General features: G+C 34.4%; 1 protein-coding gene across 1 annotated transcript in view; it reads left to right on the top strand.

Annotated features, from left to right (window-relative positions):
- The first annotated feature begins 1,032 nt into the window (after positions 1 to 1,032).
- MMP16 (matrix metallopeptidase 16) overlaps positions 1,033 to 19,731 on the top strand; it is a 90,341-nt gene continuing 71,642 nt past the window's right edge. The window contains 2 exon segments of the mRNA XM_032223050.1: positions 1,033 to 1,175; positions 15,161 to 15,283. Coding sequence (XP_032078941.1) covers positions 1,072 to 1,175; positions 15,161 to 15,283 — 227 coding nt within the window. The 5' untranslated portion in view covers positions 1,033 to 1,071.

The following is a 19,731-nucleotide window of genomic DNA, read 5'->3' as shown; positions in this document are numbered from 1 at the left end:
CCCCACAACTTCAGGTAGTCCATGACTTACAACATTTCCTTTAGTGTCCATTAAAAATAACAGTGGCACAGAAAATGAATGATTTGATCTTGGTGATTGACTCATATTTATGATGGTTGCAGTGACCGCAGGTCATGTCATCACTTTTTGTGAATTTCTTACAAGCAAAGTCAATGGGGAATCCAGATGCACTTAACAATTGTGTTGCTAACTTAACAAATGCAATCATTCACTTAACAAGAAAGGTTGTAAAATTCACTTAACAAATGTTTTGAAATTAACTTAACAGAAAATTTGGGGCTCAATTATGGTCGTAAAACAACCTGCATTAGAATTATTTTTCATACTTAAAAAAAATATAGGAATTTATACAGGAACATGACACCCTGCCCACAGTACCAAGTAATATTTCTGTATAATATTTCTTATATTTAAAAAAAATGCACAAATGTGTATGTCCGTGAATGCAATACAGGCAGTCCTCAATTTACAACCACAATTGAGCCCAAAATTTATATTGTTAAGTGAACTTTTCCCCATTGTATGACTTTTCTTGCCACATTTGTTAAGTGAATCACTGCAGTTGTTAAATTAGTAACACAGTTGTTAAGTAAATCTGGCTTCCCCATTGAAGGTTGCAAAAGGGAATCACATAACCCCAGGAACAGTCATACATGTGATTCAGTTGTCAAGCATCTGAATGTAAATCACGTGACCATGGGGATGCTACAATGGTCATAAGTGTAAAAATGGTTATAAGTTACTGTTTTCAATGCCATTGTAACTTTGAACAGTCACTAAATGAACTGTTGTATGTCTAGACTTAACCTGTATATTATTTTAGCGCATGTACCCCAGATAAATTATTGGAAAAGAAGCACATAAATGCACTTTTAGTTTTCCTCCATTGTAAAAGGATTTAAACAAACTTGAAATGGTCTTTTCAATGTTTGAAGTAGAAGATGAATGATTAGGAAATCCTGGACCTTAAATACTGCCTAATGCACATTTTGCTTGTTGTTGTAGGTGTGGTTACAAAAATACGGCTATCTTCCATCTTCTGACTCCAGAATGTCCGTGTTGCGCACTGCGGAGACAATGAAATCTGCTATAGCTGCCATGCAGCAGTTCTATGGCATTAACATGACAGGAAAAGTGGACAGGAACACAATCGAGTAAGTACATTTTACTGCAATGCTCTTCCTTTTTGGAATTCCTGAAATATATGTGGAAAATTAGAAGCATTGGCTATCTAAATCCTGTCTCGGCAGTTCTGAACAGTCTGTGATGTAGAATATTCCTTTCTTTTCATCATGTCAGGCGGGAGGCGGGAGGAGAAGCAATGTAAGGTGCAATTAAAGCCTTGCTAAAAAGTCAATTTCTACAAGAAAGAGGGAAAAAAGGAGTATGAAAAATGGATTTGAACTGTCATGACATTTTTATCCTGATATGAGTGTTAAATCAAAACTCACAAAAGAAGCTGAACAGGGAGATAATAATCAGATGTCCTTTTGTGGCTCAGGACAAAGTTAAGACACGTTTGAGGCCAGCCAGATCATGATCAAGAGTGTGAAGAGTATAATTATCAAGCTGTGTATAGACTTTAAATGAATCCGTTGTAAAAAAAAAAAAGAAGAAGTTAAACCTTAATTTAATATTCAGTAACCTATCTTTTTTTTCTGGTACCTATCAGTACTTGTGACCCAGTTGTCCCTGGCTTTCTCCCCATCTCCTCCCATCCCCAATTATCTCACAAATAGTCTTTTCTATTCTAATAACCACATATCCCATCATGCACAGCTTCTAAGGTCAGTAGATTACATCTGTTTTAGAGATATTCAGAAGCAGCAGTAGAATTGGGAATGACATATAAGGCATCTGAACCACCTAGAGTCGTTGACTGAGATGGGGCACTGTAGAAATTGAATGAATGAATAAAAAAATGAATAAACTGCTCATATAGTTTATATTGGAAACTGGGCAGGTGTTATTGGAAAACCTCAAGCTATTATTCCATCTTCAGAGCTTCTTGGATGAAAAGTGAAATGTCTTCAAAGAAAAACCAGAAAGTTCAGTTGCCTCTTGAAAAAGCACCTTTGGTACAACCATGACCTGGATGACTAAGAATCTCCATAGACATCTAGCTATTGAAACAGTGCAAAATCTACTTAATTCTGTGCACAAGGACTGTGTATAATTCCCCAGCTCCATTTCCCTATAAGAAAAATAAGAAAGCCTAAAAAAGGTTTGCCAGCTTCCCCCTTGACACCGAAGATTCCCACATTAGGTCAGTGGTTGTGAGGGCCAACCAAACACACACACACAACACACACACAGAAACCATGCAGAAATGAAACATGACCTTCAAACCAATTTTTTTTTTTGCAAGCAGTCCCAAGCAGTCTGCTCTTTAACCCAGATTTTTGCTTCATTCTCTTTCAGTCTGTTGTTCTTTTTTTTAAAAAAATTCTTCCTTTTCTTGATTTTATTACAATTTCTTTGTTTTGATTGTGGTGAGTGATCCAGAGTCAGTCATTAGGAGTCAGGTGGCAAGTTTAATAATAACAACAAGGCAAGCGTCTCCCATTCCTGATCTTATCTCACAATTTCTTTTTATTTATTTCTCTGATTTGTTACCTTTTTAGTTTCCCAATTGTCAGAATTTTGTTACATGTTTCTAGGCATGTTGCTGTTTCCTCTGTTATTTAAAAGTATGTTGAGCAATGATGTCACATAAATAAATATAAATAATAGACCAAATTCATTGGAGTATAAGTGTATGAACAATGGACACTGCAATTATGCAACATTTGGAAGCCAGATTCATTGGATTTGTTGGGATCGTTTTAAAGACACACATAAGGGTAGGTATATGATAGGATTGGGCAAAGTATTTGGAAAGAATGCTTGTGAAACACGTTAGAATGAATGATGCAACCTTCTTGAAAAGTTGAAATATCTGGATTCTTTGGAAAGTGTACAAGGCAGCCTTAAATGTTGCCGCTGGCTGTTGTGAGGACATGCACAATTCATTTGTTGGTGGTCCCAGTGGTATTGTTATCTATGTCTCTGTTCCCAGGCCCAGGATGAAGTGGTTTGTGTAGCTCTTAGTGATTTTTTGAGATATTATTAATGTATCTCTTGAGTATTCATGTTTTTCTTTTCATATTATATATTTTTTTTAAATTATAAGTTGTCCTTAATCTTTTTGGAGTAAAGCAGCTTCAAAATCTAATAAACAACTGTTCAAGCAGCTGGATGCACTCTTGTAAGCAACTGTATTAACTTTTCAGAGGATGCAGCTGCTTTAATACTTTAAAGAGAGTGTTTTGCTTTTGCTAGTATTCTTTGCAAAAAAAATCACTTTTGTATGCTTTGTTCAACCTTGATGTTAAGTATCAAAACTGTGATTTATTGTGCATATAGCATCTTATAGGAGAAAAAGATAATTAAATATGCTGTTTTTTCAATCTAATTTTAACTCATTTTTCATTTATATTAAATTACAATGACAATATATAGCACCAGATCATCAGATAATATCTACTCTTTGTTTTGTTTTATATGAATGATTGTTGGAAATCCCTTTCTGCATTAATTTTTAAAACATTTTTATAAGGGTGAAATGGTAAATACTAATTGATAAAATCAAATGGGAGATGATATTTGTCTTAAGATCTATTTTGAAAATCACTTAACAGAGATATAGACTACACTTTATTTACAACAGAATGACATTTCTCTATTTTTCCATCCAGTTTGATTATAGTACTTTGACTGAAAGATCAATGCTATCTTTCTCAGCACATTTATAACTTCCTTTGTTGTCAGCTTCCGGTAGCTAATTTTCTGTTGGTGAAAAAGATAGCTTCCTTCCCAAATGCCACTAATTTAGCATTTAAAAACTTAGAACACTCAGAATTGTCTTCTTTTATCAAACACTTATTTGCATTAGCCTAGCTATTTTAACTATTAAATAATGAAATACCTTAGTAGACACTAGTCTAGGGCAGTCAAACGCCCGGCCCACGGGAGTTGGATTTGTCATGTGCTGGCTATGCCCATGCCCAGTTTAGCAAAGGGGGGGGGGAAGTCCCAATATGTCATGTGATGACATGAGTTTGACACCTCTGCACTAGATCTATTTGAAGGGTTTCTAATTCTAAAGGCAGATGATACTTGTATATGGATTATCTAAATTCAAGGACTCCAATCTAATTTCTTTCCATGAAAGACCTATTTCTCATAGTGCAATAATGTATGAACAAATTGATTGATTTGATTTTCCCCCCCTCAAAACTGAGGTTGGAAATACAGAAGAATATTTTAAAAATAAAGTAAAGTAACTTCTTTTCAGTTTCTAGATTCCCATCAATGAAGGTGGTGCTGGCTGGAGGGCACCAAAGTAAAGGGACCTGATACTATCAATCTAGGGATTTCCCTATTCCCCCCCCCCTATTTTTTCTAGTATAAATCCTCATGAAATGTAGGTTGAACTTGAATGTCAAAACAATCAAACACTTGAATGTTTCAAACAAAACAAAACAAGAAGCCCTTACATAGAGCTCCACAAAGAGGGGAAAGGATTAAATCTTCCAAATTATAATATTCTGCTCCACACATTAGTTTGTGATTGCAATAGAATGTGAAGCTCTTAAATAAAGTGATATCAACATACATATTTCTACATAGAAATTGACCTGCTATTTCAGTATATACTTGAGTATTTAAAACATGATAGTGTCAATAAATAAATTGAAATTAAAGATTGTCAATCAGGTTTAATAGAAAGAAGGACTAGGGGATACATGATAGCAGTGTTCCAATATCTCAGGGGTTGCCACAAAGAAGAGGGAGTCAAACTATTTTCCAAGGCACCTGAGGGTAGAACAAGAAGTAATGGGTGGAAATTAATCCAGGAGAGAAGCAACTTAGAACTGAGGAGAAATTTCCTGACAGTTAGAACAATTAATCAGTGGAACAACTTGCCTCCAGAAGTTGTGAATGCCCCAACACTGGAAGTCTTTAAGAAGAGGTTGGATAGCCATTTGTCTGAAACAGTATAGGGTTTCCTGCCTAGGCAGGGAGTTGGACTAGAAGACCTCCAAGGTCCCTTCCAACTCTGCTATTGTATTGTATTATTGTATTGCAGGTATTATTATTGTGATATAAACACAAATGATATTGCCAAACAATTCTAGTGGGCTACTTATGTGAAATATAAAGTATCTACTCCAGAATTTAAATGGCACAAATGGGATTTTCACATTCACTTCAGCAGAGATGTTTCAGTAGACATAAAGTGATGTGTACATAAAACCTGACCTCTCTGCTAAAATGAATGGAGACGCTCTCCTATCTGGAAAAATAAAATCCCAATACCTTGCATACATTATGGATATGTTCCTCAGACATATTCATATCCTGCCTTACCTTATGAGCTCAAAATAGGTCATATGGGCATCTCTCTTTATTTTATCCCTACAAAAGCAAATCTGTAAATCTGAACAGAATGTCGTAGTGCCCAGTGAATTTATATATCTAATATTGGACTTGAACTTATGTACCTGATATAAGTAGGTGTCTAGACACAGTTTGTGAATGGCTAGAGATAAACGCAATGTAATTTAATTCTGAAAGTATTGTAGACAAAAAAGCTAGTAGATCTATAAGCATTTTCAGCTTGTCTTTTTTTTTTAATGTTTTATTTGCGGTTTTCTTTTCTCACCATGCATATTTTGTGGACAGTGTATTGACTAGGTCAAGTATATTTTGCACAATGTTAACAATAATAATACAAATAGGTATATGTAATTCTAATCTTCCAACTTTGACAATATTAGTCTCTTTTATATAATCCTTTATCATTATCCCCACATTTAAACATAAATAACATTTCTGTACACCTTGTATTTGTTATCCTCTACTAAATACTCTTATTTAATATTTTACAAATTGCTCATAATTCCACCATAACTTCAATGTTCCAAATTTGTAGGATTATTAATAGAACCAAATATTAACAATATTTAATCAATCCCGGAGTAAATCTGAGCAAGATGTTGTAGTGCCCAATGAGTTTATATGTCTAATATTGGACTTGTATCTTAAAATCCCCACAATTTCCAATCCTTAATATTTTAAATTCACAATATACTTTAATACACTATTAATGTTAATAATACGATTATATTACCTGATCCTAAATTTCCATTTTCATTTCAGCTTTTTCTTTCTTCACAGGCTTTGTCTGTGAAAAGGTTATGATTTGCTACCCTATCTTAACTTTGAGCTATGCATGAAAGTATGATGCTTGAAGTAGGGGGATCAGTGCCAGCTACTACCTTATCAAAATACTTATTTCAGTTACTTATTTGTGTTCCGACAAACGAGTAACTGGACTACTATAACAAAATTTATGCTGAAGACATATTGAAAGCTGGAGTGACTGCACTATATAACAACCTAAATGGTGATGGAGCCAAATGAGTCAGGCAACATTACACTGATATTATGGAAATTGGTCTGCTTTAACCTTGAGCTATGCTTGAAAGACATGGAGAAGAGTATTGATATAATTCTAGAATTTCTGCTTTAACCAAAAGACTTGAAGTTCTAAGCTGGTAATTATCAGAAATATCACTTTAATGTTAATACACTTTTCCATGAACTATATAATCTGAAAGCATTTGGGGAAATATGTGATTTTTGAAAATAATGTGGGGATATCCTCTAAGGTGCTTAATTTCTTAATATGCTCAAAATCTAAGCAATTGTATTGCCTGTAAACTTGTGATGTGAATATACAGAAATGTGGCACGGATCAGCAGAGTCAAATATGTATAATCAATTTGAAAGACCATCCTCTAAAATGAAATGTAATATATGGTTCTTATTTTGTATAAAAGGAATCAATAATGTTATTGTGCACTTTACCACAATTATCAATAAAATTAGAAACTAGAAAGCAGAATGGATTGGAAAAACCAGAGAAATCTATGCGTAAACAAAATCCTAATTGGGTAGCCTGACACTTTCCACTGCTAATCTAATCCTAATTGTTATAGCTTCAGTTGTTTTAATTGTTCCTAGTCCTTCAGAATAATAGTTTTCCATGCTTAATGGCTTTTTACAGAGTTTTTTTTAAGGGAAAATATATAAATCACAATATTCTTTCAAGAGAAACCATCCCTAAATTGGATGGAACAGTATTAGCAGCCTGTGTAAAAAAATGTTTTCGAAAGAGTTGAAATATTCAATTTTGATCTGTTTTTTTACACAGACATAACAGAAAGAGATGTTCATCAGTTAGAAAAAGAAAATAAACAAATGCCTTTACCTTCTTTGTCTTAAGAATGGAATTCAATACTGAAGAGCCTATTTTATTTTCTAGGATTGTATGTGAAGATTCTCAGTCATCCAGGTTACAGTTGTATCAAAAATAGTTTTTATTTTCTGAAAAGGCAACTGGACTGATTTTTTTGAGGAGGAAGAAGACATTTTGCTTCCTGTCCTGGAAATTTCATCATTTATATCCAATACAACTGATGAAGCTTCCAGCATAGAAAGTGAAACATCTTTGTCCTAAAAAAAAATCAGTCCAGTTGCTTTTAAAAAACATAAAAACCACTTTTGATATTTTGTAGGATTCTTGATCTCATGGAAAGCCTCCATTATGCTTTATTCTTCTGAAATACTGTTTATTTTTGTAATAAATTTATATCCTATCAGAAACAAAATCGATTCTTCAGTTCATATACAATAAATATTCCCATGATAAAATAAATAAATAAAATGAAATCAATTACTGCATTAGTATAACACTCTTACTGTTTAGCTTATTCAGGCTGGGAAGTCATGTCCACAATAATTCTTCTTTTAGCAACTTGCATAAAACTAGTAGAGATATTAAAATATAATTTTAGGATCTGACTGTGAAAGCAAAATGAATAGAGAAAAAAATGAAAAAAATATAGTCGTAAGGCAAAATATCGTCTGAATGCATCAACATATGATAATAGTTTCAAAATTTTTGGTTGCCATAATTAAGGAGCCGCGCAGTCACAGTGGTTAGAGTGCAGTACTGCAGGCTACTTCTGCTGCCTGCTGGCTACCTGCAATTTGACAGTTCAAATATCTTCAGGCTCAAGGTTGACTCAGTGCAGGATATTCACTCTGACAATACATATCACATGCATTGTGCATCTAATGATTCTTGATAACAATAATTCTCAAGACTTGCAATAAAAACAGCAGGGTTTTAGGAATGGGGGCATTTGACCTTCAAAATTGACCAAAGAATATGGAGAATATTCCCAAGTATTGATAAGGTTTATGCCAGTATTCCTCAACCTGATTCACTGCTGCTCCATTAGAACAGAGTGTCCAAATTCTTAGGAAGCAGAATTCAAAGTGAGTGTCAAAAATAAGGAAGGCTGCCCCCTGTTTAGATTTTCTTATTGATGTAGCGACTGCCTTCTCTATAGCATTTGGAATATTTCTAATTAGCCAGATGACCTTATTCATGCAGACAGTATCTGTCATATAACCTTGTCACTCTTGAATGGATAGCATCTCACTGAATATGGAATGTAAAAGTGTCTCATAGCTGATTAGGTGAGGATGATAGGATGGCATACAAGGGCTTTCTTTTAGGAGACATAAATTTCTTATGCTGCAAGACTTTGGAAATGGTCATCATCTTTATTTACTGTGGAACAGCAGTTGATCTGCTCCAGTGTTAATTGTCTAAAGTATAAGGTGTTTATAATAAAATTTGAGAGCCAGTTTGATGTTTAAGGCATCAGGACAGAAACTGGAAAATTGTGACTTCCAGGCATCACGCCAATTGGGACACCTTTGGCCAGTCGCCTTGTCTCAGCCCCAGGAAGAAAGCAATGGTAAACCACTTCTAAAAAAGTCTTGCCAAGAAAACTGCAGGGACTTGTCCAAGCAGTCATCAGGAGTAAACGCTGATATGAAGCAATAATAGTACTACTGGTAAAGATATTTCACACTAATTTGAATTCACATGTTATACAAAGACAGACTGTGGTTTATTCAGTTTTAGTATCGTATAAATAGAGCACTTTGTATTGTAAATTTGACGGTCTGAATCAGTCATGTTTTATGCAACAAATAACTGATGTGTAAAGTTATGATATGTTATATGTATTTGTTTTAAAAGTAAATAGGGTACTCAGTGCTGTGATGGGAGACTGCAATTACATAATAAGATTTTTGATGCATCTTTCACATTCCAAAACCTGGGAGTGGAATTCAGTTTGTAAGACTGGACAGTTGAAGGACAGATGCAACAAATCATATCAATGCTAAAATATAGTTTCTAATAACCTTTTCATGTGTGAGGCTTATACTTAAGATTCCATACATTGCAATTTCCATTCAAGTATAGGATTTTGCTTCTATGTCCTCTCCATAGCAGCCTCTTTGGAATAGCTTTTTCCCCAGAGAATTTGAGGTCCCCACTTAGCTTTCTGGAAAGCTGTGAAGACTTGGCTCTTCATCCAAACCCTGGGTTAGGCTGGAAGTGACCCCAGCATATGCCACTGGAATATTGTGGCACTGAGGGGGAAGGGTGATAGATTGATAATGTAGATTTTTTCCGTCGTTTTTATGGAATGTTGTGAGTCCTCAATTATGTATAAGATAGATGGTCATATATTTTTTTGAAATAAATAAAATAAAAATGTCACTCGGCTTCTGAATTAAAATTACTTCCTGCCTATAAATTTGTTTTGTTTAAACACAGTTTGATTTTTCTGATTGAACTCTTGTTCAATATTATATAGCTATAAAATGATTTTTATAATTATACCGCCTCAAGAATAGTTTCAATCTTCCTATCATCTTTAATTGTGACTGAAATAAGTTCTTTCTTAGCTATGTACTAAGCCACCAGTTATATGAGTTCCAATTTTTTGAATTAGCCACCCAAAGTTGCTATATTAGTAAGATTGGTAAGTAAATAAGTAAGTTAATAAGTAAATAAATAAATAAGTAACTCATACTCACAAAAATACCCCAACACTTTGGAATAGATGTTCTACTGTGTTTTCCCAAAAATAAGAGTCTTATTTTCTTTTGACCCTCGGAATAAGCACTTGGTCATGACATTGTTAAAGTACTGTTTAATATTGGTGTTTAGAATACATCTTACATAAGATAATAGTTCTCTCTTCTTTTAAATCCCTTGCCTCTTTCGTTTGATGTAGTGATATCACCTTAAGGTGAGAGCATCCATCTTTTCTATTTGGTAACTATAGTGTGTTTAACTGCTTCTTGTTGGTGTTATGTATCTGTAGTTTAAATGCATGGAAATTGCATGCTATTCTGACATTTGTTCACTTTGAACTATCAGTGCCTGGAAAATTATGGACTTTGTATATTTTAAAGATAAATTGCAATTTAAAGATAATTTGTATACACAAGTAGCTGTGTACCGTACATTTGTACAGTAAATGGAAAAGATTAAATTTTTTTACAGAAACTGCCAAAAAAGAACCAACAAATTCTGTTATCACTTAACCTGCATTTTTTTCAATTATGTCAAAATTCTAGCTGGGATATATAGATATATATTTCATCTATAATTATTGTCTAAAAACCATATATTGTGTGTATATTTTTGTGTGCAAAATATTCAAATTGTATTAGCCAAAATTTAGACATTTAAATTTGCAGGTTTAAAGAATCAGTTAAATCAGATGATTAATTTATTCTTGATTAGAGCTTTAGCTGACAGAAAGATTATTGCCAGATTTTGTCAGATCTGCTGATTACATTGAAATGGCCATCAAACAATGTGTTTCAAATCATCAAAAAGTAATACACCACAAGGCCATGTTCTCTTTAATGGGCTGTAGTTCTCCATGTGCAGCCACAGAAAGAAAATCAACAGAAATCAATTGTAATGTTGCCCCACCCATCTATCCAAGATACATTTTCTATTTAGCAGATGCAAAGCTTTAAATTTACACAACTCCATTGTAGGCGTCCATTTTTTTGATCCCGTTCTGCTGTTTATTTTCCAAATGTGTGTATGCACCTCCAATCTCCAAATAAGTCATAAGGAGTTAAAAGAAAGTTTCCCGTTTTCATATGTCCTCTTATTGAGAATATAGTCATATTTCATGACTGAACCTTTGTTTTCAAAGTAGATAACTACTTTAGCCTAACTAAAGCACATATATAGTTTTGAGAACCAGGTAACTGAAATTCTCTTACACTCTACATTTTCTGTATTTTGTGTGTTAAACTGTATGTCCACCATTTGAATTATTTGTCTCCATCTCCATCCATCCATCCATCCATCCATCCATCCATCCATCCATCCATCCATCCATCCATTTACATCTATCTTCTACAAATGACTCTTACCATCTTCTGGAAGGGTAGTTAGAGGCTCCTCCCTTATTTATGCTACTTATTTTGACATTGATTAAAATTTAAATCTGGTTCAGAACAAATGTTTCCTTAGGAGTTCTTTTCCGTTAAAATGTGAGAGCAGATATAATTTTTGTGTGTTTTTCACCTGTCTGGGATATCCCACATATGAGGATGTTACTGAGTTTCTAAAAAGTATTAGAGAAGCAGATCCATGTTGCATTTAAATACTTATTAAAGCCATTCACTGAGGTTCCCTGCTTGGAAAATTAATACTTAAAACAGAAACCTGAATTTGTGTTCCTGAATTTGATTGAAGCTGGACATAGCTATTACGGTGAAATGTGCAAACTATTGTTTGTGGAAGAAAAGATCTGTTTTCCTAAACACATAAATGTGTTTTTTTGAGGGTAGGTGGGAGTAAGGAAGCATTCATTTTAAATTGGAAACCTGCTCTTATCTCAATAAGCCTACAGTTTCTTTTGTGGTAACTCCAAGAGACTTTTTATCTATTTCACTACATTGAGCTAAAAGCTTTTGTTGGACAAGAATAAATGATAGTTAGGATTTCTGTTCACAGCTGATTATATTTAGTGACTATTTTATGGCATGAGGACTACTATCCTATGAAGCCTCTTTAAGTATACTCAAATACTTGGAAATGATTGGATCGATTTGGGACATTTTTTATTTGATAACGAATCTCTTCCTCTGGTCTGTCTGTGATGGATGAAGAGTTCAATGCGGAGGAGACTTGATTTTAGAGGGGAACAGAGCTTAAAGTTTGGGGAACCTTGGTGTCTTGAACTCATTGTATGTTAAGTTTAAAGCCATACACTTTAAATCAAAATTAATAAAAGTCTAGTGGTTGTTGTAATATCCCTAGGAATTTAATAATATTAACCCTATAATTTCCTAGGAATTATATAAAATATAGATATTTGTGTCCCATTTAAAATAATATGTGGAACTTCTATCTAAACCACTCATTTGGCTTGCACCAAAACAATATATTTTCTGCCATATTTAGCACTAAACTACAGCTTTAATAGAGAACCTGTTTGTGTAGCAAAACCAGATTTTTTAAAATTGTTTTGTCTATTCTGTCCTTGTAATTTATTCAGTTGTCAGAAACTATCCATATACTAACATAGCACTTAGTTTGACTTCTTTGAAGAACAATTGCCTTGTACATTTTTCTAATTAAACCACAAGATATCCATTTCAGATAAACTTTACTTTCTTTTCATAAGATTATGGGTTATGCTTCATATCATGTATGTGTCTTAACAGTCATTTTACTATGATGTGATCCTTCAGTCATTTTTCATGTACATAGAGCAGTGGTGGGTTGCAGGTGGTATATCCTGTGCGGGCATACCAGAGCCTGCCCGGAGCACCGGATACTGTTCCTGTATGGTGCTCCAGAGGGTCCACCCACCTGCTCTCACTCCTTACCTTCTTTAAAGTCTTTGGCCCTTACATGCACATGCGCAGCACTTACAGTGCCTATGCGATGCTCTGCTGAGCAGCTAGAGTGTCACGGAGGCATCGCTGAACTGTAAGATGCACGTGCACGTTGCGCACATCCATATGGATGACGCAGGGCCCGTTCCAACTGTGCCGGTTGGAACAGGCTCCAGAACCCATCACTGACATAGAGCTGTTGTGTGGCCAAAGGTTATCATTTGGGTATTTCCCTTTTTTTTAAGAGGACGTTGCAGTTATTATGCTTTATTCCAATAAGCTGTTTATTCATAAGTACAGTTAGTATAAAGTGGAAAAGATAGAAATAAATACAATATTTTTGATCTTCAGAAGAAATAACCATAACATTAAGTGGCAAAAGCTGTAAAAATAGGGAACACCAAACAAAGTACTATCAGTCCAGCACACTTCATTCTGCACGAATTTTATCCAACACACGAAGTTAGACATAAAATTTCATTTATTTTTATTTTGTATTGCAGTATTCCAGCACTGGAAGTTGAGAACAGCTCCATAAACATAGCAAAATATGAGTAACCCAGCCACTTTAATTTCAGTAGTACAAATTTTAATGCAACACTGGGAAATAGATGTAATCAGCTACAATTATAGAAATATAGTAATAATGATGTTTATAATGTAATGAAATGGTGGATTGAAAAGCAGGACATATTAATAGCAATGATTGCCTGGCAATAATAAACAGTATTTATTAGGTTAAACTGAAATTTCAAACTGATGAGGAAAAATAATAGTACACAAGTGATACTGATAAGATTGTCCACTTTTGAATATGCTCCCAGAATCTGTGAACTTCCAATTACGTGCTTTCCTTCCAGATTTAATTTTGTGATGAACCAAATATATATTGGATTTTTCAGCCTCTGTTTTCCAGATGTTGCCAATGCATATCATATCAAGAGCTCATGGATAATAATAATACAGGGAGAAGGTACCCAGAACCCTATTAATATTGTGTGCACTCCATGCTAGCATTTATAAGGAAAGGTGGGAGGGAGAGAGGGAGAGAATGAAAGAAATATGGGAAGCTGCCCAGAAGCAGTTGTAGAGATGCACCAAGGTAGAGCAGCAGATTGGAAGGCCAGGCAGAGGCATCTCATGGAACAATAATATAGATTTAATTCATCCTTACAATCTGTATTATATCTCATAATGTGGGGTACTGAAGGGTGATAGCTCAGAGACACAACATATGGCTTGCATGCAAAAGCCAGGTTCATTGTCTTGCTATCTCTGGGCATGGCTTGTAGATGTAGAGTCCTGTTTGGAAGCCGGTAAAAAACAACAGCATTGAGTTAGATTGATGAAGGGAATGAATAAGAAAAAAAGGTAGTTTCCTTTGTTTCAATGAGCAATTTCAATTACCAGAGGCTTCACTTGATAATTTAAGCCATTCATGCTGTTGCTGTATCCTGCTCCTGCTCCCACAAACTATTAGTTTTGAGACTGAAGGACAATCTAATGAAACTTTATTCAGGGACCCAGTTCTTTCTTTCACAAACTAGTTCGACAAACTCAATTTGCTATAAGATTTTCAGTTAATGGTACAAAATCAGTGTGAACAAGTGGCAATGCATGTCCTGTTAGGTTACAACAGACAACAGTGCATAATCCCCAGCAAATAATTAAACAAACATCAGTCAAACCAGCTGTATCTACCAACGTGTATGCCCCATATCATTTCTTTATTTGGAAATTCTATGAAGGTTTGCTGTTTAATAATGTTAACCAGGAATTAGAGGTAGTACTCAAATACAACCATTTGTTTGGTGACTATTCAAAGTTATAGCAGCACTGAAAATAGTGATTAGTGATTGGTTTACACACTTATAACCATTACAGCATCTCCATGGTCATGTAATCAAAATTCAGGCAATTGGCAATTGGCATGTATTTATGACAGCTCCACTGTCCTGGGTCATGTGACCTCCCCAATTGATTTCCAACAAGCAAAGTCAATGAAGATTTGCTTAACAACATAAAGGTTGGGCTCAATCATAGTTGTAAGTGGTGGACCACTTGTATATTGTATTTCAGTGTTTCTCAAATCTGGGAGTTGAAGTCCACACATTTTAAAGTTGTCAAGATTGAGAAACTGGAAATGTAAAAAGCAACGTTTAACCATTTTGAAGAAGAGAGATTATAGTCGTGTCACATCTGTGATACTATCAGATGCGTCGACATGATACTCTACATTTATTGTCATCATATGGTACTGATTTTGGTTTTTTTTGTTCATTTAAAGCTGGATGAAGAAGCCTCGTTGTGGAGTTCCTGATCAGATGAGAGGCAACTCCAGATTTAACATTCGTCGAAAGCGATATGCATTAACAGGGCAGAAGTGGCAACACAAATATATCACTTACAGGTATGAAAGCAAAACTGTGACCCTTTAATTTGTAATTTCTTAACACTTTGAAAAATATAATTCTACTGCTTAGTGAAAGACAAGAAATTGGTTCTTGTCTAAAAATATGGATTTGAATGTTTTGAAGAGAAAAAGCTCTTGTACTACAAAGGGTGGCTCAGTGGCTAAGACCTTGAGCTTGTTGATCAGAGCTCAGTGGCTAAGACGCTGAGCTTGTTGATCAGAAATGTCAACAGTTCGGCGGTTTGAATCCCTAGCGCCACATAAAGGAATGAGCTCCCGTTACTTGTCCCAGCTTCTGTCAACCTAGCAGTTTGAAAGTATGTTAAAAAAAATGCAAGTATAAAAATATGAACCACCTTTGGTGGCAAGGTTTTGTCATACCGGCCACATGACCACAGAGACGTCTTTGGAGAGTGTTGGTTCTTCAGCTTTGAAACAAAGATGAGCACCGCTCCCTAGAGTTGGGAATGACTAGCATATATGTGTGAGGGAACCTTTACCTTTACCTTACTACAAAGGTGGAGAATTGGTTTACATATCAAATGTAACTTTGACGTTTTCAAGTTCAAATCAGTTGCTCCCTATGTGTTTGTTTGTTTGATTTCTGTGCTGCCTATCCCGTCTAGTTAAATTGGATTTGACCAGGAAGGAATAAGAAACAAAAACTACTCATTTCAATTTATCAGTAATAACAGTAGGATGATATACATTTTATAATGTACAGGAGAAAAAAACAGTATGTAGCTAGCAACTTTAGGATAGAATGAGAGAAAGTAACTGTATATTATAAAGGAAATGTGAAGAAGTCATTTTTTTGTCTTTTTTTCGCCAGTAAGATTAGGTTTGAAAAGTTGTGAACGGAAGTCTTTTTAGTGAAAAACCCAAGGACAAAATTATCAGCGGGTCCAAATAAAGCCCTGACTTAAACATGCAGCGACTATATCTAATTCCTACTCATAAAGTAGAATGTCTATAGAGATTCTCAGTCATCTAGGTCATGGTTGTTCCAAAGGTGCTTTTCAAAAAACCACTGGACTTTGTTTTTCGTGACATTTTACTTCTTATCCAAGAATAATCTTCAGTGAAAAAGATTCAGTCTTCCAGGAAAAACAAAGTCCAGTCGTCTTTTGAAAAAAACACTTTTGGGTCATTAGGAAGAAATATAATTTGAATCAAAATTGGAAATCTTTTCCAACTTACACAGTTATTGTATATTTTTGGATTCCTGAGATCTTACACAAGATCACCAATGCTTCTCAAGGCTTTATTATTTTCTCACGAAAATTTTGGGACATTTTCAGTGCTGTGAAATTTATATTGTTTTTATTATTTTATTTTATTGGATTCTTTGGGGAGATTTGGGGCATATCATGGGTGCCTCATTGTCACCTTTCCTTTTGGAACATAGCAATAATCACAAATTAGTGATGAGGTCGTGCCTTTTACGGGACTGCTTATAGCTGCTAATTATTCATCCCCCTTCCAGGATTAATGTTAAAAAAAACAGTTCTAACAATGCAGAAAAGGTATAGAAGGGATACGTTTTCTTTTCACATTATAGAAATCTGATCTCTACCAGTATATTTACAAGTTTATTTAAAGGATTTTTGTGGAACAAGGAAATCTATATGGAGAATATCTTTAGGGAATGACAACATAACTTAATAGAAATCAAACTACTGTGAACCAATTTTATTATTTCTGGAAGGCAATGAAATACATTTTATTTAATTTGTGATAAATAGCAAATTAGCTGATAAATAGTACATTAAACTGGGCCTAATAATTCACATTAGGTGATACTTAATCCATAATAGTTCATGACATTAACGTCAATAAGTTGTTCCAAAAAGAAAGTAAAAGCTTCATCACAAGATTTTTATCTATATATCTTACCCATGCATGGACTGTTTCACAAACAATACCTTTCCCTGTTGGGCTCAGTGTACCAGTCTATGTTCAAATCTGTTTTTTAGGTTTGTAAAACTATTCTGTGGGCTGAAGATGGCCAATCATTTTTTCTTTGCTGTCTTGTGACTAGACATTAAGAAGATAGAGAAAGTATCTTTGTGACCCAAGACTTTTCTCTTTAAACAGATAAGACCCAAGGGTCAATACTCTCCCACTCAAAAAAAAAGAAAAAAGAGTTGAGTTCCAAAATAAAACCTGAAAAAAGAAGCAAAACAGAATAATCTGTAAGGAGAAAAAAAGAACACCTACTGGTATACATGGTAAAGCATGAACAAGTAGGAAAGTATGGTGAAGCTATTAGCACAGGGGTCCCTGGTCCATGGACCGGCACCAGTCTACAGCATGCCAGAAACCTGGCCATACAAAAAAGCAAAGGCCCATCGGATGCAGGCAACACACACCCCCTCCAGTCCTCAGAAAAACATCTCTCCACAGAACCAGTCCTGGTGCCCAAAACATGGTGGCTGCTGCATTAGCAGTAAGTTATGCATGAATACAGGAATAAGTTATGTATGAACAAAGGCTGGCCATTAAAAGGGGAAATTAAATAGCATTGAAAATGTTATTTCTACTTAGAATTGGGGAAAAGGGAGTGAAGTTTACTACATGGATGCAGTAACTAAAAAAAAGATCTTCTTGAATGGTAGTTTTATTTTAATGTCTACAAATATATAGGTTAATAGTGGAGTTAGCAGTTGATGATTCAAATGATAATTAAAGACGATCTTTCTCTGCAGAGCTTTGTGTTTTGAATACTGAGATATTATGATTAACTGAACACCGTTATAAACATCCCAATACTGACAATCTAACAGGCAGAGATGGGATGCTGCCGGTTTGGACCGGTTCAGGCGAACCGGTAGTTCCGACCCTGGTGCTATCCCATCCTATATAATCACTATTTTTACCATGCAGCGCACATTTGTGGAAGGCGCTTGCATGCTCATATTTTTGGTTCTGGGTGAGCCGGTTGTTACAGTATGTGATGCCTACCTCAGCTAATAAGAGTATCATTTCCCATTGTAGATATTTGTAGATGGATTCATTTAAATATATATTTGCTTACCCACTTCCAGTTTTTAGTGTTGAACTGAAAAGAAGGTCTACATAACTAACTATACATTCATAAATAGGGGTGCATGTATATACATCCTCAGGTCCATATACTTTTTACTTTTGAGTGAGAAAGGACTTCAACGCAAAGGCTATTTATCTATTTATGGAACTACCACAATTCCTGAAAACAAGTTGTTACCTTATCTTTATAAGGTTACTGGTATCCCAACAAGAAATTTCAGTCTTTTAGGAACAAAATGAACATGTTAATCTCTTGATATCCTTCAGATACCTTCGCTAACCTTTCCTATTTATCGTTCTAACCTGTTTAGTAGTCAGTCATCTTAATGGCCTTAGTATCATCCAAGGAACAATAAATTAATTAATGGCAGCTTAGAAAATATTTCGCTTTTTTTTACCCCTGTGATCTAATTTCATATACATTTTAAGCCAAGGCATTACAAATAGTGCTTGCTAATAAATAAATGAGTTCTTGGAAAAATCTTCAATTTTAATTTCTAAATTTACCTTTAAATATTTATTTATTATTTATTTATTTACTAAATTTATGTCATGCCCATCTCATCAAATGAGTTTGTCAGGAATAATATATAATTTTTTGCTTATGTATTTTTTGCTAATAATAGAATAATTTGATAATATACTGTAATTATATACTTAATATATAAATATATAAATATATAAATATATATTATGTCTGAAATAGTTGGCCTATTTCTGACCAATTATTTTCAGCAATCACCAATTACTGTAAGCAATTACACCACTAAGATAGACATTCAGTAAAAAAAAAAGTGCCTTCAAATTCATGTGTTATGCTAATATTTTACTACCAGGTATTTTAAGTAATATATTATTTTCTGTCTTACAAGTTTCTTATTTGTACTGGCTTCTGCTTCAGAAACATTTCCATTATTATTTTGATATTTTTATTCCCTGAATGAATTTGTTCCCAGTATCACTTGCCATCTGTGAAATCCATTTTCATGTCAGTTGCCTCTTTTTGAGATAAGCTGTTAGAGGCCTCTCCATTTGTTTTAGACCTTTGTGTTATCAGCAGATCTATACTATTCTGCCAGATAATAAATCAATATGATTAATTGTACAGTATATCAGTTTGCAAGGTAGTCTCTAGGTTATACATGATAGTATGGTATAAGTAGTATAGAATACATGATCATGTTGGTCTTTAGTTGAGCTGATCAGATGCTGGGTAAATGAATAAAAATTAATTGCTGCTATAAAAAGGCATAAATAATGTGGATGCTAATAACTATTCTTATCTAATCTACTCTTCCATATCATATGGTACGTTTTATGAATAATATATTATTATTCAATATGTATGGCTCCTCTAGTAACAAATATGGCATATAGAAGATTGCAACTTGAAATAA

The sequence above is a fragment of the Thamnophis elegans genome, chromosome 8 (assembly GCF_009769535.1).
Source record: "Thamnophis elegans isolate rThaEle1 chromosome 8, rThaEle1.pri, whole genome shotgun sequence".
In the NCBI taxonomy this organism is placed as follows: domain Eukaryota; kingdom Metazoa; phylum Chordata; class Lepidosauria; order Squamata; family Colubridae; genus Thamnophis; species Thamnophis elegans.
This window is presented reverse-complemented; position numbering and strand designations above follow the sequence as displayed.